Raw genomic sequence first — 15,658 nt, 5'->3', positions numbered from 1 at the left:
ATGCTGCTGAGATCCACTGATAGTTTGCAGTGTTCGGATCCAGAATCACTGGAACTGCAAATGAGCAGAGCAACTTTATATTGGACAGAATTTTCATCCCATATCAGAAATGGTCTTGTATAATTCTACTATTATTCAATGTATATTGTACTTAGCTGTAGTACATTTACACCGATAAACTGTGGGTGAATATTTTCTTATTTTCTTTACCATTTGAAGTTTATTTAGTTGATTTCAGAAAGAAATATTGTGATTGGTCCCCCATGCTGTTATACTGCATTTAGTGAATGGGGATGTATTAACTAAATGGTCTTTAGGGGCTGCCGCCTACATATCAGTAGCAAAATGAAAAGCAAATGTGATATGCAAAATGGCAATGTTTTGATATGTTTGCATCTCACTTAAACATGCAATTTTAGGCTCAAAATTAAAATTAATCTGTCATTGGTTATACTAGTACCAAGTTTTCGTTTACACAAAGATTTATATGCTTTATTAGTTTTATTTGAATGAAAATATATTGAGAGAATCACAAGGTTATGCTTCATGTGAAAATACAATTGTGGTGTCAAAATAATAATTTAAAAGGTAAATTTATCTTCTATGCATTTGCACTCTCTTATAACGCATTTGAATTTGCTTTTTCAAAGAGAACAGCCAGCTAGAAAAGGGAAAGAAACCACCTCTCCTCTTTGCAATTGCATATCGCTGCTGTTGCTACAAAACCTCATATTTCTATTTTTGCCATTTGTCAGTTTTTGACATAATTTTAAAATGCCCATTGTCCTTTACAGTGTGTGTAAATTTAATGAACAATGGACGAAAAGAGCTCAAACCAACTTGGTAAAAAAAAAAGTCTGGTTCCATTGACTTGCCTTAAAGTAATTATGCTTTTTTCCTTCTCTTATAAAGTTATCAATTAAAAAAAAATACAAGATTTTGTTCAGACAGCGGTCTTCTTGTCTACTCAGATTGCTAAATTTTGCTAGGTGGTTGTTAAGTTATCCCAGGTATTTGTTATGATGTTCCAGGTGGTTGTTAGGGTGTTACTACAGTGGTGCATGAAAGTTGGTGATCCCATTAGAATTTTCTACATTTCTGCATAAATTTGACCTAAAACTTCATTTTCACACAAGTCCTAATAGAAGATAAAGAAAACCAAATTAAACAAATCAGACAAAAATATTAGATTTGCTCAATTATATATTAGGGAAAATGATCAAATATTACATATCTCTGAGCGGCAAAAGTACATTGGCTTGGTGATAGACATACTTTTGCTACTCACAGATCTCTAATTTTGGATCATTTTCCACAATTAAAAAATGACCACGTTCAATATTTTTCTCTGTTTTGTTTAATTTGGTTCTCTTTATCTTCTATTACAACTCCAATTCCAATGAAGTTGGGACGTTGTGTAAAACGTAAATAAAAACAGAATACAATGATTTGCAAATCTTTTTCAACCTATATTCAACTGAATACACTATAAAGACAAGATATTTAATGTTCAAATGGATAAACTTTATTGTTTTTTGCAAATATTCACTCATTTTGAATTTGATGCCTGCAACATGTTGCAAAGAAGTTGGGACAGGGGCAACAAAAGACTGGGAAAGTTGAGGAATGCTCAAAAAACACCTGTTTGGAACATTCCACAGGTGAACAGGTTAATTGGAAACAGGTGAGTGTCATGATTGGGTATAAAGGGAGCATCCCTGAAAGGCTCAGTCGTTCACAAGCAAGGACGGGGAGGTTCACCACTTTGTGAACAACTGCGTGAGACAATAGTCCAGCAGTTTAAGAACAACGTTTCTCAACGTAAAACTGCAAGGAATTTAGGGGTTTCATCATCTACAGTCCACAATATCATCAAAAGATTCAGAGAATCTGGAGAAATCTCTGCAAGTAAGCGGCAAAGCAGAAAACCAACACTGAATGCCCGTGACCTTCGATCCCTCAGATGGCATTGCATTAAAAACCCACATCGTTCTGTAACGGATATTCCCACATGGCCAATCCACTTTCCAGGAAACTGTTCATCTAGGAATGCTCGGACCTGACACCCATAATTTGGTGCTGCACCATCTTGCTGGAAAAACTCAGGGAAAGTGCCAGCTTCCAAAGTGGATTGGTCGTCGTGGGCCAGTTGAATGGCCCCCAAGGTCTCCAGATCTGACCCCCTTGTCTATGCTGTGAAGATACGAGATGTGCAGCACCTGAAGCTACGGATACTGGAAGCCTGTGCTGGCGTTTCTTCTTCGGTGTTGCTATCAGTGTGTGAAGAGTGGGAGGAGCGGGTTGTATTGACAGTCCAACACAACGGGCAGCACTTTGAACACATTTTATAAGTGGTCAGAAACTTGTAAATAACCCATGAAAGAATAAAGCTATGTTAAAACCAAGCACACCTTTGTTTTATAGGAATTAAAGGATTTAACCCCTAAATTCCTTGCAGTTTTACGTTGAGAAACGTTGTTCTTAAACTGCTGGACTATTGTCTCACGCAGTTGTTCACAAAGTGGTGAACCTCCCCGTCCTTGCTTGTGAACGACTGAGCCTTTCAGGGATGCTCCCTTTATACCCAATCATGACACTCACCTGTTTCCAATTAACCTGTTCACCTGTGGAATGTTCCAAACAGGTGTTTTTTGAGCATTCCTCAACTTTCCCAGTCTTTTGTTGCCCCTGTCCCAACTTCTTTGCAACATGTTGCAGGCATCAAATTCAAAATGAGTGAATATTTGCAAAAAACATTAAAGGAATTAAAGGAATTAAAGGATCCGCCCTCACCTGGTTCAAATCCTATCTTAGTGATCGCTACCAGTGTGTTCATTTAAAGAATAAATGCTCTTATCAGTCTAGAGTTAAATATGGTGTCCCACAAGGGTCAATTCTGGGCCCAATACTCTTTACACTCTACATGCTACCGCTGGGTAAAATAATCCGTAGGCACGGTATTAACTTTCACTGTTATGCAGATGACACCCAACTTTACATATCAGCTAAACCCAATGAGGACCTCTGTCTAAACCAAATAACTGACTGTATTAGAGAAATAAGAAAGTGGATGACACTTAATTTTCTCCTACTAAATTCAGATAAAACTGAGGTCCTCCTACTAGGTCCCAAACTTGATAAAATCGATAATATTGTAGTAGAAATAGATGGTCACCTAATCATACCAGGTAAAACGGTGCGAAACTTAGGAGTCATTTTTGACTCAGTTCTTTCATTCGATGTGCATATATGCAGCATAGTTAAAACCGCATTCTTCCATCTACGTAATATAGCTAAACTCCGCAACATACTCTCTCATGCAGATGCTGAGAAGCTGGTGCATGCATTCATAACCTCTAGACTGGACTACTGCAATGCTTTGTTGGCTGGAAGTTCATGTAAATCTTTGAATAAGCTCCAGCTGGTTCAAAATGGGGTGCTCACCAGAGCTAGAAAATTTGATCATATTACACCAATCCTCTCATCCCTACATTGGTTACCTGTTAAATTCCGTATAGACTATAAAATACTCCTTTTGACGTATAAATCTCTTAAAGGGCTGGCCCCGCAATATCTGGCGGAACTCCTTATCCCTTATAACCCGCCACGTACACTCCGCTCGCAAGAGGCCGGCTTATTATCAGTCCCGCGTATTAGAAAAAACAACGCATTAGGTAAAGCTTTCTCTTATAAAGCTCCGCAACTTTGGAATAATCTCCCTATTAATATACGGGACTCAGACACACTCTCAGTCTTTAAATCCAGACTCAAAACATTTCTTTTTGAACAAGCTTTTAGATAAATTTATCATAGCGGTTCTCTCTAGCTGTAGCCTGCAGCTATTCTACTATTGTCCAGTGCACACAAACTTAGTCTGTACTGTTGGTCTCCCTTTAACGATTTCTCTTACAGCTCACACACCAAACACAAACCCTGTTCTAATCATTATCTTTCTCTTTTTCCCCTCATGTCCTGAGCTGCTGTCTGGAGGTGTCCATCCAGGGTCCCTGTGCTTTTTCACAGGCGTGCCCCGCTCTTCAGCAAAGTATAAAACCATTCTAACCTCTTTTTCTTCCCTCCCACTCTGTTCTCTCTCTCTGTCTCTCTCGCATGCGTCGAGATGTTCGGTTGGCCTGTCTGGAGGTGCCGATTCGTGTTTGCAGCACTCTGGAATCGGCCCTGTCCCGCTCAACAGGGATTAACACAACCCTTCTAACCTATCTTTCTTCCCTCCCACTCCGTTCTCTCTCTCTATCTCTCTCACATGTGTCGAGATGCCCCGTTGGCCTGTCTGGAGGTGCCCCATTCGTGGTTCCAGCGTTCCAGCCATCTTTTTGCACTCTCTTTGTACTGTTGTTCTTGTTTCTGTTCTGTTTCTTCTGTGCGGGTCGACCCACGGGGGTTGGGTTCCTCGGACTGAGCCTTGGTCCCTTCTAAGGTTTCTTCCTCTTAAAGGGAGTTTTTCCTTACCACTGTAGTCACCACAAAATTGGCTTCACTGTGGTGATGCTCATAAGAGGCGTGGACCTGTTTTTCTGTAAAGCTGCTTTGTGACAACCTTGTTGTAAAAAGCGCTATATAAATAAACTTGAATTGAATTGAATTGAATTGTTTTTCTTGTGAAATCCTCAATCAGTTTGACGTGTCACACGACCCTCTTCCCATGGAAAAAAGTAAAATTGGATCCAAAATGGCCGACTTCAATGTGGCCACCATGTTCCCCACCCATCTTGAAAAGTTTTCCCCCTCCCATAAACTAATGTGCCACAAACAGGAAGTTAATATCACCAATCATTCCCATTTTATTTGGGTGTATCCATATAAATGGCCCACCTGTACATTCAAAATGAAGAACAATAAACTGGCTCTATAAATGTGAGTACACTTTAATAGCCAACGGGCCAGTTTATGGTGTAAGGAAGCAGCAAGTGAAGTTCACACACGGACATGCTTTTTATTTTGATCACTAGAGCTGCTGGTGCAGTCATTGATCCTTTGTTCTACTGCTTTCACACTGTGCCATTCAAATTCACGGCTTTCCTCTAGCTTTGTGCTGGGATTAAGGAGTCTAAATGTCTAAATTATGTGATATGTTGCCACCTACTGGACATATGTGGATATTTACACAAAATATTATAAATGCAAATGTTTGTTACTCACATTAATGACAGAGGTCCTTCATCCTCCCCCACACTCTGTATCTCAGATTCCCCAGGTGTTTGGCCACATCAATCAGAGCTCCAGAGTCCAGTTTTGGATCTGGTTCTGTGTACTGAGCTCTGAAAATACACAGGTACAGCACACGATTACTTTCCCTTGTTTTTTAGATAGAAAACAGCCACATAAAATGCCAGTACAAACTAATATTTACCTTTCCTGCATTCTCTGGACGTCCTGGAAAGAAGATCATAAAGTGTTTACTATTCAGGTTATTCCATGTTATTCATGTTCATAAGAGCTGCTATGATTTTTTTTTACCTGCAGAACCAGAGCATCATCCTTTAATTTCTTCTCCAATTCTGCAATTCTAGCACGGATATCTTTTATCTGACTGTCCAGTTCTTCAATGTTCTTCATTCTCTGGCTCTTCTCCTTCTCCTCCTTTCTCAGAGCAGCGATCCTGGTCTCCTCCTCTTCTCTGAGGAACTGATGAAGTTTCTCAAACTCCTCCTTTATCTGCCTCTTAACACACTACAACTACAATGAGAAAAATCCAATCACACTACAATGAGAAAAATCCAATCACACTACAACCAGAAAAATCCAATAACACTACAATCAGAAAAATCCAATCACACTACAATCAGAAATATCCAATCACACTACAATCAGAATAATCCAATCACACTACAATCAGAATAATCCAATCACACTACAATCAGAATAATCCAATCACATTACAATCAGAAAAATCCAATCACACTACAATCAGAAAAATCCAATCACACTACAATCAGAAAAATCCAGTGAAACTACGATCAGAAAAATCCAATCACATCACAATCAGAAAAATCCAATCGAACTACAATCAGAAAAATCCAATCACACTACAACCAGAAAAATCCAATCACACTACAATCAGAAAAATCCAATCGAACTACAATCAGAAAAATCCAATCACATTACAATCAGAAAAATCCAATCACACTACAATGAGAAAAATCCAATCACACTACAATCAGAAAAAATCTAATCGAACTACAGTCAGAAAAATCCAATCACACTACAATCAGACAAATCCAGTCAAACTACATTCAGAAAAATCCAATCACAGCACAATCTGAAAAATCCAATCACTTTACAATCAGAAAAATCCAATCACACTACAATAAGAAAAATCCAATCACACTACAATAAGAAAAATCCAATCACACTATAATCAGAAAGATCCAATCACATTACAAATAGAAAAATCCAATCACACTACAATCAGAAAAATCCAATCACACTACAATGAGAAAAATCCAATCACACTACAATGAGAAAAATCCAATCAAACTACAATCTGAAAAATCCAGTATTTGAAATACAGCAGCTTTGCTGACGGAACTGAAACTGTGACTCTGATGATCCTGAGACACACACTGTCCACATACCAGCATCTGATCATCCACACAGAACAGACTGAGCTACTCAGAGTTCAGAGAGCACAGCAGATCCTGAGAACCTGAATCCCTGCCTCTCTTCTGCATGTAGGACTCACAGGTGTTCCTCAGAGCCAGATCTGGAAGAGGATGATCTCTAGATGACCGTCTCCTGCAGACAGGACACACTCTTCCTGACCTTTCCGTCCAGCTCTGCTGTAAACACGTCCTACAGAAGCTGTGATCACAGGACAGAACCACTGGGTCGATGAAGATCTCCAGACAGACGGGACACAAGAGGTTGTGGTGTAGCGAGGCCATTACTGGCATTAAGTCTTAACAATGCATCAACCCAAAGGAAAAACTAAATAAAATCAAAAACTAGAAGAACTCTGGCGTACAGCGCGTGGCAAGCTTTACAAAGTACTTTCATGTCTATGTCCATCATGTCAAAGTGTCAACAATCTGATTGGTTGCCACAAAGCTCATTTGCTCCAGCTAGAGCGAGAGAGCAGAATGAGCCACTAAGCCGGGTGACCTGCAGTCTGATGTGTCAGTGTCTCTCTCCACATGACGTCAGGTTATGACACCTTCTGTGTGACGTAAATGTGCCATGATTTATTTCATGACGTCACCATTCACTTCACTTCAGTGCACCGTCTAAAAGACCTTGCTACTGAGGATGGAGAGGAACAGAAGAGAAAGGAAACGCATGTACTACCTGTGTGGTTGGTTGGTTGGTTAGTGTAGTGGTTAACCCCTTTGCCTTCTATGCTGTAGACTGGGGTTCAATCCCCCACCAGGGCAAGTAACCTACACTACACCAATAAGAGTCCTTGGGCAAAACTCCTAACGCCGCTTTGGCCTCCCTGTGTAAAATGATCAAATTGTAAGTCGCTCTGGATAAGAGCGTCAGCCAAATGCTGTAAATGTACTACCTGTTCATCAAAATGAATATTGCCCTTTTTTGTTTTCCCTTAATGTAATTCACAAATAATGTAGATTAATATCACAATCACTTTTCATTTTAATAGCGCAATTATTCCGACAAAGCATGACAATCTGGAGCTAATGTAGTTGAAACCTGTGCAGCATTAAGACATGGCACAAATACATGAAGCATCTCATTCTGGGTCCCAGAATTATGGGACGTATATATTGTGAAAGGTTTGGAATGAAAGACATGATCTAAAAACTAAATGTTAACATTTTTCAGACAAAAAGAAACAGTGAGGTTTATATCAACATAAGAATTTTATTTCTGAACACAAAAATTGGAAATAAATGTTTTGAAATAAAAACTACCTTAAAACATGTATATATGTTATAAAAGTCAAGGCTTTTAACCAATAACATTAAAGAACATGTGCAGTTGAGCAGGAAAGCTTTGTGGTGTTGTGGTTTAGACTACAGGCACAGTAATGAGAGGTCACAGTAATGTCACCACCTTGTGGTCATCAGGGGTACCAACACTAAATAGGAAATCCCATAAACGTTCATATTTGTATACACAGTATCTCAGGCTTCTTACAATGCCTTGCACTGTAGGTCTGAAAACTCGCCCAGTTTCCCAAGAGACTGAAGGAAAAAGTGAATTGTTACTCATTTCTCAAACTGAAGACTAAGAAGATCTCAATCAATGTGAAGAAGACCACTTTACCAATAGAAGTGTTTCCAAAAAAATTGTAAAGGCATATATTTTGTTGTCATTGAAGCCGCTGTGGCAAATGAGTTGGAACCCCCAATGCAAACATCAGACCCCCTGAACACCAGGTCAGAGATGTATAGGTAATTAGTAATGTACAAAAAAGGGGCAGCACGCTGGCGTGGTGGGTAGCGCTGGGTTCTGGGTTCGATTCCCTGGCCGGGTGACCGGGGTCCTCTCTGTGTGGAGTTTGCATGTTCTTCCTGTGTCTACGTGGGTTTCCTCTGGGTTCTCCGGTTTCCTTCCACAGTCCAAAGACATGCAGTCAGGCCAATTGGACAAGCTAAATTGCCCCTGGGTGTGAGTGACTGTCTGTGTCTGTCTGTCTGCCTGCCCTGCGATGGACTGGCGAACTGTCCAGGGTGTATCCTGCCTTTCGCCTGATGACTGCCTGGATGGGCTCCAGCACCCCCCCACGACCCTGACGGAGAAGTGCTTTGGAAAATGGATGGATGTACAAAAAAGTTAAAGTAACCCTCCCAACCCTGATAATGTCTTTAATTAGCCGGATTCTTTGGCTCATGCTGCTCCTACTTGACTGAGACGTGGGCAGGTAGAACTTTCAGGGAGCTTTTGCTGTTGCTGTAAAAGTATGGATACATCTTCTTGGTGAATCTGTAGGTAAAGGTATGCAAGTTTGCGTTGTTATCAGAGTTGGAAAAAGTCACCTGACCACTCTCCCAGGTCAGCGTCACACGGATTCTCTTGATGGTTGGCTTCGTCAAGAGTGTCTGAACAGACGTTTTGGAAATTCCCGCTAGAATCACATCAGTATTCCTCCATATGCAGCAAAACCCATTCTCTGGAACCGCTCCGTGAGATTCTTTTCTGCTGGCTGATTCTTCAGCCACTCCTACAATCCACATCTCATTACCTTCAACATCCACCTCCCAGCTGTGTGTTCCTGAGGAGAAACCTTCAGAGCCTAGAACCCCACTATACGCACTTATCCTCTCTGGGTTCTCTGGAAGTAGAGAGTTTGTAGAAGAACATGAGAGACTGCTCAGATCTTCAGACAGAATGAGGGAGGAGTTTGCCGTATTTGGGTCCAAAATCACTGGAACTGCAGAGGAACAAAACGGTTTTAGAGAGAAGTGCAGTCATAGCAGGTATTTTTTTTGTAATCACATTTTTTGGTGTAAAGAGTTGAATTTCTGTAGGGTTGTTCCACACCCAGCTCAGCTAGGTCCTGGAAAGCCAGTCAGAAAATCCAAGAAAAACGTTTATTTAATTGATTCAGCCATGAAAAATTTTTAAACTGTGCTACAAATAGTTTTAGTCAGTCATTCATTTTTAACGTTTCCCTATCAGGCTGTAAATGACTTTATTGAATTTTACTGCTCACAGAATTACAGCAGCCCATGGAAATTTTCTCATCAAATCTGAGACGTGGAACAATTTGTTTATATATTACATCAAGAGGGTAATTTTTTGAAGGATGTGCTTTTCATGTCTCTTGTCTTAGAAATTTAAACCTCATTTACAGTTACAGACTGTAGTCCATCTGTTTCTCTGATACTCTGTTACCCTGTTCTTCAGTGGTCAGGACCCCCATGGACCCTCACAGAGCAGGTACTATTTGGGTAGTGGATCATCCTCAGCACTGCAGTCACACTGACGTGGTGGTGGTGTTAGTGTGTGTTGTGCTGGTACACAGTTTTCGCTGCTGGACTGAGAATAGTCCAGCAAAAAAAAAAAAAAAAACATATATATATATATATATATATATATATATATATATATATATATATATATATATATATATATATAGGTCATGTGCTTAATTGATGTAGAAATGTAGAAAAGCAAAGATGAATTCAAAAATCGAGATCCTCGGTTTATTTTGATGGAGACACTAACTTCAGATCTATTGACTGGTGTTTTCTGAACACCAGGAAACATTACATAGCCATTTATTACTCACAATAAGGAGTGAGATCCTTCATTTTCTCCCACACTCTATATCTCAGATTCCCCAGATGTTTGACCACATCAATCAGAGCTCCTGAGTCCAGTTCGGGATCTGACCGTGTGTACTGAGCTCTGAAGACACACATATACACATTACTAGCCCTACTTTTTATTACATCCAAAACGGCCAAATGCAATGTTTAGCTTTTATAAATCAATGTTTACCTTTCACATGTTCTCTGAAAATCCTGTAAATGAAACAAAATGATGTACTCGATTCATAGATTATTTCATGTTTTTCAATATTCCTACAAATGATGGTGCAACATATCTTACCTGCAGAACCAGAGCATCGTCCTTCAGCTTCTCCTCTAATTCCCTGATCCTAGCACTTATATCCTGTATCTGATTACCCAGTTCTTTAATCTTCTTCTTCATCCTCTGGCTCTTCTCCTCTTCTTCTTTTTTCAGTGCCACAATGCTGGCCTCCTCCTCTTTTCTGAGGAACTGGTGAAGCTTCTCAAACTCCTCCTTTATCTGTCTTTCTGTCTGCATGGCTTGAGACTAAGAGAGAACAAAAAATATGTACAAACTGTGATTTATATATATATATATACACACACACACACGCACACACACACAAAAATCACATACACACCACTGCTGTTGATGACCTACCGTGATATGTGTAGCTTCCTTGTCACTGACATCTTTAATTTTTTTGACAACTTGAAGTTTCCTCTCCAAGCTTCTTAGATGATTTTGAAGTTTTTCCTAAAAAGAAGGTTCATTAACATAAAACTGTAAGTAATGAAAATTTGTTACATTGCTATAAAATACTGCAAGTGTTTCAATATGGCATTCTTACATGAGTGATCAATGAGCTTAACTCAAACCCCCAGCGTTTATTTGAACATTTGCTAGATGAAATTCCTCTTGAGTCAGTTTGAGAATAGCTGTGGCACTTTGGCGGCATTTGCATTCCAGAAATGCTAGGCCACTCAAGGACGTTCAAAGACGAAGCCACTCCAATGTTGTTTTGGCTGTGTGCTTTGGTTTATCGTCATGGTGTGAACGGTCACCCCAGTCTGAGTTTGTGTTTGCTCTGGAGGAGGTCTGTTTCAAGGATGTTCCTGTATTTGGCTGCATTCTTCTGTCCCTCAATTCTTAGCACGATACTGCCACCACCATGTCTCACCATAGGGATGGTGTTAGTCAGGTGATGTGTAGTGCCTGTTTTTCACCAGATGAAGTGCTTGCAGTATTGCTCAAAAAAGAATTTTGATCTCATCAGACCAGATAATATTTTACTTCATGCTGCCAGAGTTCTTTACCTGCCATTTAGCAACTCCTCAACAATACCTTTGTCTTGCCGCTTTGTCTTAAAAGCCTGATTCCTGGATTCCTGTCCAACAGGCTCTCTCATTTTTGCACAGGACTTTTAGACTGACTGTTGAGTTCTGTCCTGCCACCCTGCTTGGATGCTCCATTTGGCTGGACAGCCACCTCTAGGATGGTTGAAGGTTGTGCCAAGCCTTTTCCATTTCAAAATGATTGATTCCAGTGTGGTCCTGGGAACATTCAAAGCCCTAGATGTTGTTTTATATCCTTTCCCTGATCTATGCCTTGCCACAGTTTGGTCGAAGAGATCCACAGACAGTTTCTTGGACTTGAACATGGGTTGGTTTTTGAAAATGCACTGTAAATTGTGAAGCCTTATAGACCCAGGTCTATATTTGGCCTTTCCAAACTTTCTATTAAAATTATAACAGGTGGAGTCCAGTTCAGTCCTGTACACATCTAAAAGATTATTAAAGCGAGCAGGAGAACCTGACCACCATTTGTTGTGCTACAGCAAAGGGTGTGAATACTTTGTGAAAGAGATTTTTGAAAAACTCTAAAAACTTATTTTCACTTTGTCATTATTGGTGATTAATGGGTAAAAATTCAAATTCACAACACTAAATGTACATAAAGTCAAGCGGTCTCACGTTATTGGGGGTGTTTAGCTGTATGGCTACTTTATTGTACAGCTGAAAATTACGCCCCATTACAAATTAGGCTTATCATATTTCATATGAAAACACTTGTTATATTAGTTGTGCTGAGCTATTTCAATTGTTCTGGTTTGGCTTATTGGAAAAAACTGGGTTGAATCATTTTGATTGCAACTGTAACTCAAACTGCCTGTTTATGTACAATCGAATCTGATTCTTTTTCACCACATGCTGTAGCTATTTTTGTTGTGTCAAATAAAGCAGCTGAGTTATTTTTCTATAAATTGGAGACTGTCTGCTGTCCTAATAGAGGTTTGGCCCTGCTAATAAGTATACATATACATGACTAATAACCATTTGAGATAAAGGGTCTCTAATTACTGGGGGCGGCGGGGGGGGGGGGGGGGGGGGGGGGGCTCTAACTCTAATTACCTGGCCCTGGCCTTGCTGGATATAAATTGAGACTGTCTGCCATCCTAATAGAGGTTTGGCCCTGCTAATAATAAGTAGTAGCCCTCGGGTTACATAACATATACATGACTACAATTACAACTACAATTTGAGATAAAGCGTCTCTAATAACCTGGGGGGCTATATATGCATTAGTCAGATGGCCTGGCTGGAGGCCAGCTGAAAAAACAAAGGGGTGGTAACTTCCATATTTTTACCTTTGAATGTTAACTATATAATGCATTTATTATTTTAAGTGCAAATCACAGAATGTTTATTATTTGATGTTCTTCTGCCAACACAAAACACAATAACTGATATTATTACTACACTATTAAAACTATCGACCACACCTAATAGTGCTAGAGTCCTAAGGGTTAAAAAAGGCATGATATGGTTCACTCGGCCTCAGGACCTACCGGCATTGTTTGTGGTTTATGTAAGACTTTATGTACACCACTGCACACTGTTTTCATATAGACCTCGGACATAAGCCTTAAGAATATTCCCAAAAATATGACTCAGAAACTTGTGAATAAGGAAAAATAAACACTAAAAGCCTCCAACTACTGTACATTGTTAGCCATATCAACATGTTTGAATGGACACCTAAAAAAATGATCAAAAAGAATCAGATGTTTTGAAGCATTTTGAGATTGCAGCCAACATATTACTGAAAATAACAACAACAACAACAATAATAATAATAATAATAATAATAAAAACATCCCTACCTTGTGTGGAACAGCAGCTTTGCTGATGGAGCAGAAGTGATGATTCTGATGATTCTGAGATACACACTGCACGCACACCAGCTTCTTATCATCCACACAGTAAAGACAGAGCTTCTCAGAGTGCAGAGAGCACAGAACACCCACCGGGTCACCATCATCCCTTTTCTTCTGCTGCGAGTAAGATTCACAGGCGCTCCTCAGAGCCAGATCAAGAAGAGGATGTTCTTTTGACGACCGACGCCTGCAAACAGGACATTCTCTTCCCAAATTCACTGCCCAGTACTGCTTTAGACATGTCCTACAGAAACTGTGACTGCAGGACAGAATCACTGGATCTTTAAAGATCTGACAACATATGGGACATGAGAGGTCCTCTTCAAGAAGGGAGAAAGAGGACGTCATCCCCACGATAGCTTTGGACAACTGATATTGTCCACTGAAACTAAGGATAAACAGAAGATAGGTTGATGTTTATTAGTTACGTAATAGTAAAATCCAGAATTCTGCAGTTAAAGATTGAGTTTTCATAGAAAAATGGGACAGAAATAACGTGGAAACGTCAAATTACCTGTCAAACTTTTAACGTGGTGTCTTTATGTCCATGGGCACTTCAGCTACTGAGCAAGAAAGAGTACTTTACAAAGTTTAAGGAAGTGTTTTTTTGGGGAAAATAAAAAGTAACCAGTCAAGTTTAAAGGCATGAACTTCACTGCTGTAAATGTATCTGAAACCAAGATATCATACCAAGACAGGGCATCACTGTATGATAGTGATCAGAAGGAATGTACTCTCCAGATCGAATGATTATATTCTGACCCAGAGTTATAACCCATACGAAATGTTCACAGTAGCCCGAAAGTGCGATTTGTACCTGATGAAATATATTTTGATGGAAACTGTAATTATAGAACTGGATTTTCGTCTTTATAGGTGAGTGAACAAGTCAACATTCAAAAGTTTGAGGGGCTATAGTCATGCTGTCCGTTTTATCTCAGCATGGCCGTCTTTGTAGAGAGGTGTTAGTTGCTTTCATAGCAGGGGGTCCTCAGCCCTCCCCTTTCACCCCATCGTTGCTCACTAGCAGCTCAACATATCACACACAGAGAAGCAACAGTGTCCTCGTTATTCTAATAAATTATAAATGAATGAGGGAAAATACTGACTTCTGTTCTGATGGTGGAATAGCCACTAGGGGGCAGAGCCTATCCCAGCGGTCATTGGGTGGAAGGCAGGATACACCCTGAACAGGTCGCCAGTCCATCGCAGGGCAGACAGACAGACATGGACAGTCACTCACACTCACACCCAGGGGCAATGTAGCATGTCCAACTGGCCTGACTGCATGTCTTTGGACTGTGGGAGGAAACCGGAGAACCCGGAGGAAACCCACGCAGACACGGGGAGAACATGCAAACTCCACACAGAGAGGACCCCGGTCACCCGGCCGGGGAATTGAACCCAGGCCCTTCTTGCTGTGAGGCGACAGTGCTACCCACCATAGGGTAGCGAAGATAAAAGTTTTAAATGCAAAAGTCCTCAGTTCCTACCACAGCTTCACTGCTTCATGTATTCATTTAACATTAAACTCGACAAATTCAAGATGTATGACGGCATTTCTAGACAGAACAAACAAAGCCCATATGCTCTATTATATTTCAGGCATTTGGCAGAAACTCTTATCCAGAGCGACTTCCAATTTGATCATTTTACCCAGGTAGGGTAAGTGTTAGGAGTCTTGCCCAAGGACTCTCATTGGTATAATGTAGGGTTCTTCCTCAGGCGGGGATTGAACCCCAGTCTACAGAATTGAAGGCAGAGGTGTTACACACACTACACCATCCATACAAGACGATGACAGCATAACAGAATTTTAAACAAATCCAGGAAACATCGGCAAACATTCGGGTAGGTAAGAGGTTGAATAGCTGACATACTCTGGTTCCAGCAAGCGTGATATTTATTCTTGTGGAAAAACACAGTGAATGGGGGGGTGCTAAATAATTTTGAAATAATTATGCTTTTATACAAGCAACATAAACATCTCTGCTACAAGATAATTAAAGATAGTAGAAGAAAGTAGAAGTAGAAGAAATCTGCTGTCAGATGTTTTCTGTTTTATTTCAAAACCTGTGTAAACATACAGAACAAAAAGACAACGGTGTCTGAGCTCTGACGCTGTGTAAGAACCAATCCATGCAGTGCGGAGGCTGTTCTTAAGCCTAACTAGCACTTTCGTTAAGCTAAGAAACATATCCTCTGAAAATGAGGGCTCATGTA

At 40.2% G+C, this 15,658-nt stretch overlaps 1 protein-coding gene and 1 pseudogene across 1 annotated transcript; both read right to left on the bottom strand.

Annotated features, from left to right (window-relative positions):
* The window catches only part of LOC108411845, a 13,550-nt pseudogene extending 6,636 nt beyond the window's left edge, over positions 1 to 6,914 (bottom strand).
* A 1,771-nt stretch (positions 6,915 to 8,685) lies between these two features.
* Positions 8,686 to 13,783, bottom strand: LOC108411853 (zinc-binding protein A33-like). Its single transcript, XM_017683620.1, has 6 exons — positions 13,382 to 13,783; positions 10,879 to 10,974; positions 10,537 to 10,764; positions 10,426 to 10,448; positions 10,214 to 10,332; positions 8,686 to 9,352 (listed from the first exon to the last, which is right to left on the bottom strand). Exons 1-6 carry the CDS (start codon positions 13,781 to 13,783, stop codon positions 8,820 to 8,822), a joined length of 1,401 nt encoding a protein of 466 aa, XP_017539109.1. The 3' UTR covers positions 8,686 to 8,819.
* Between the last annotated feature and the right edge of the window lie 1,875 nt (positions 13,784 to 15,658).

This window comes from Pygocentrus nattereri, chromosome 12, assembly GCF_015220715.1.
Source record: "Pygocentrus nattereri isolate fPygNat1 chromosome 12, fPygNat1.pri, whole genome shotgun sequence".
Taxonomy (NCBI): Eukaryota; Metazoa; Chordata; class Actinopteri; order Characiformes; family Serrasalmidae; genus Pygocentrus; species Pygocentrus nattereri.
The sequence above is the reverse complement of the archived record's forward strand: the minus strand, read 5'-3'. Positions and strand labels throughout refer to the sequence as shown.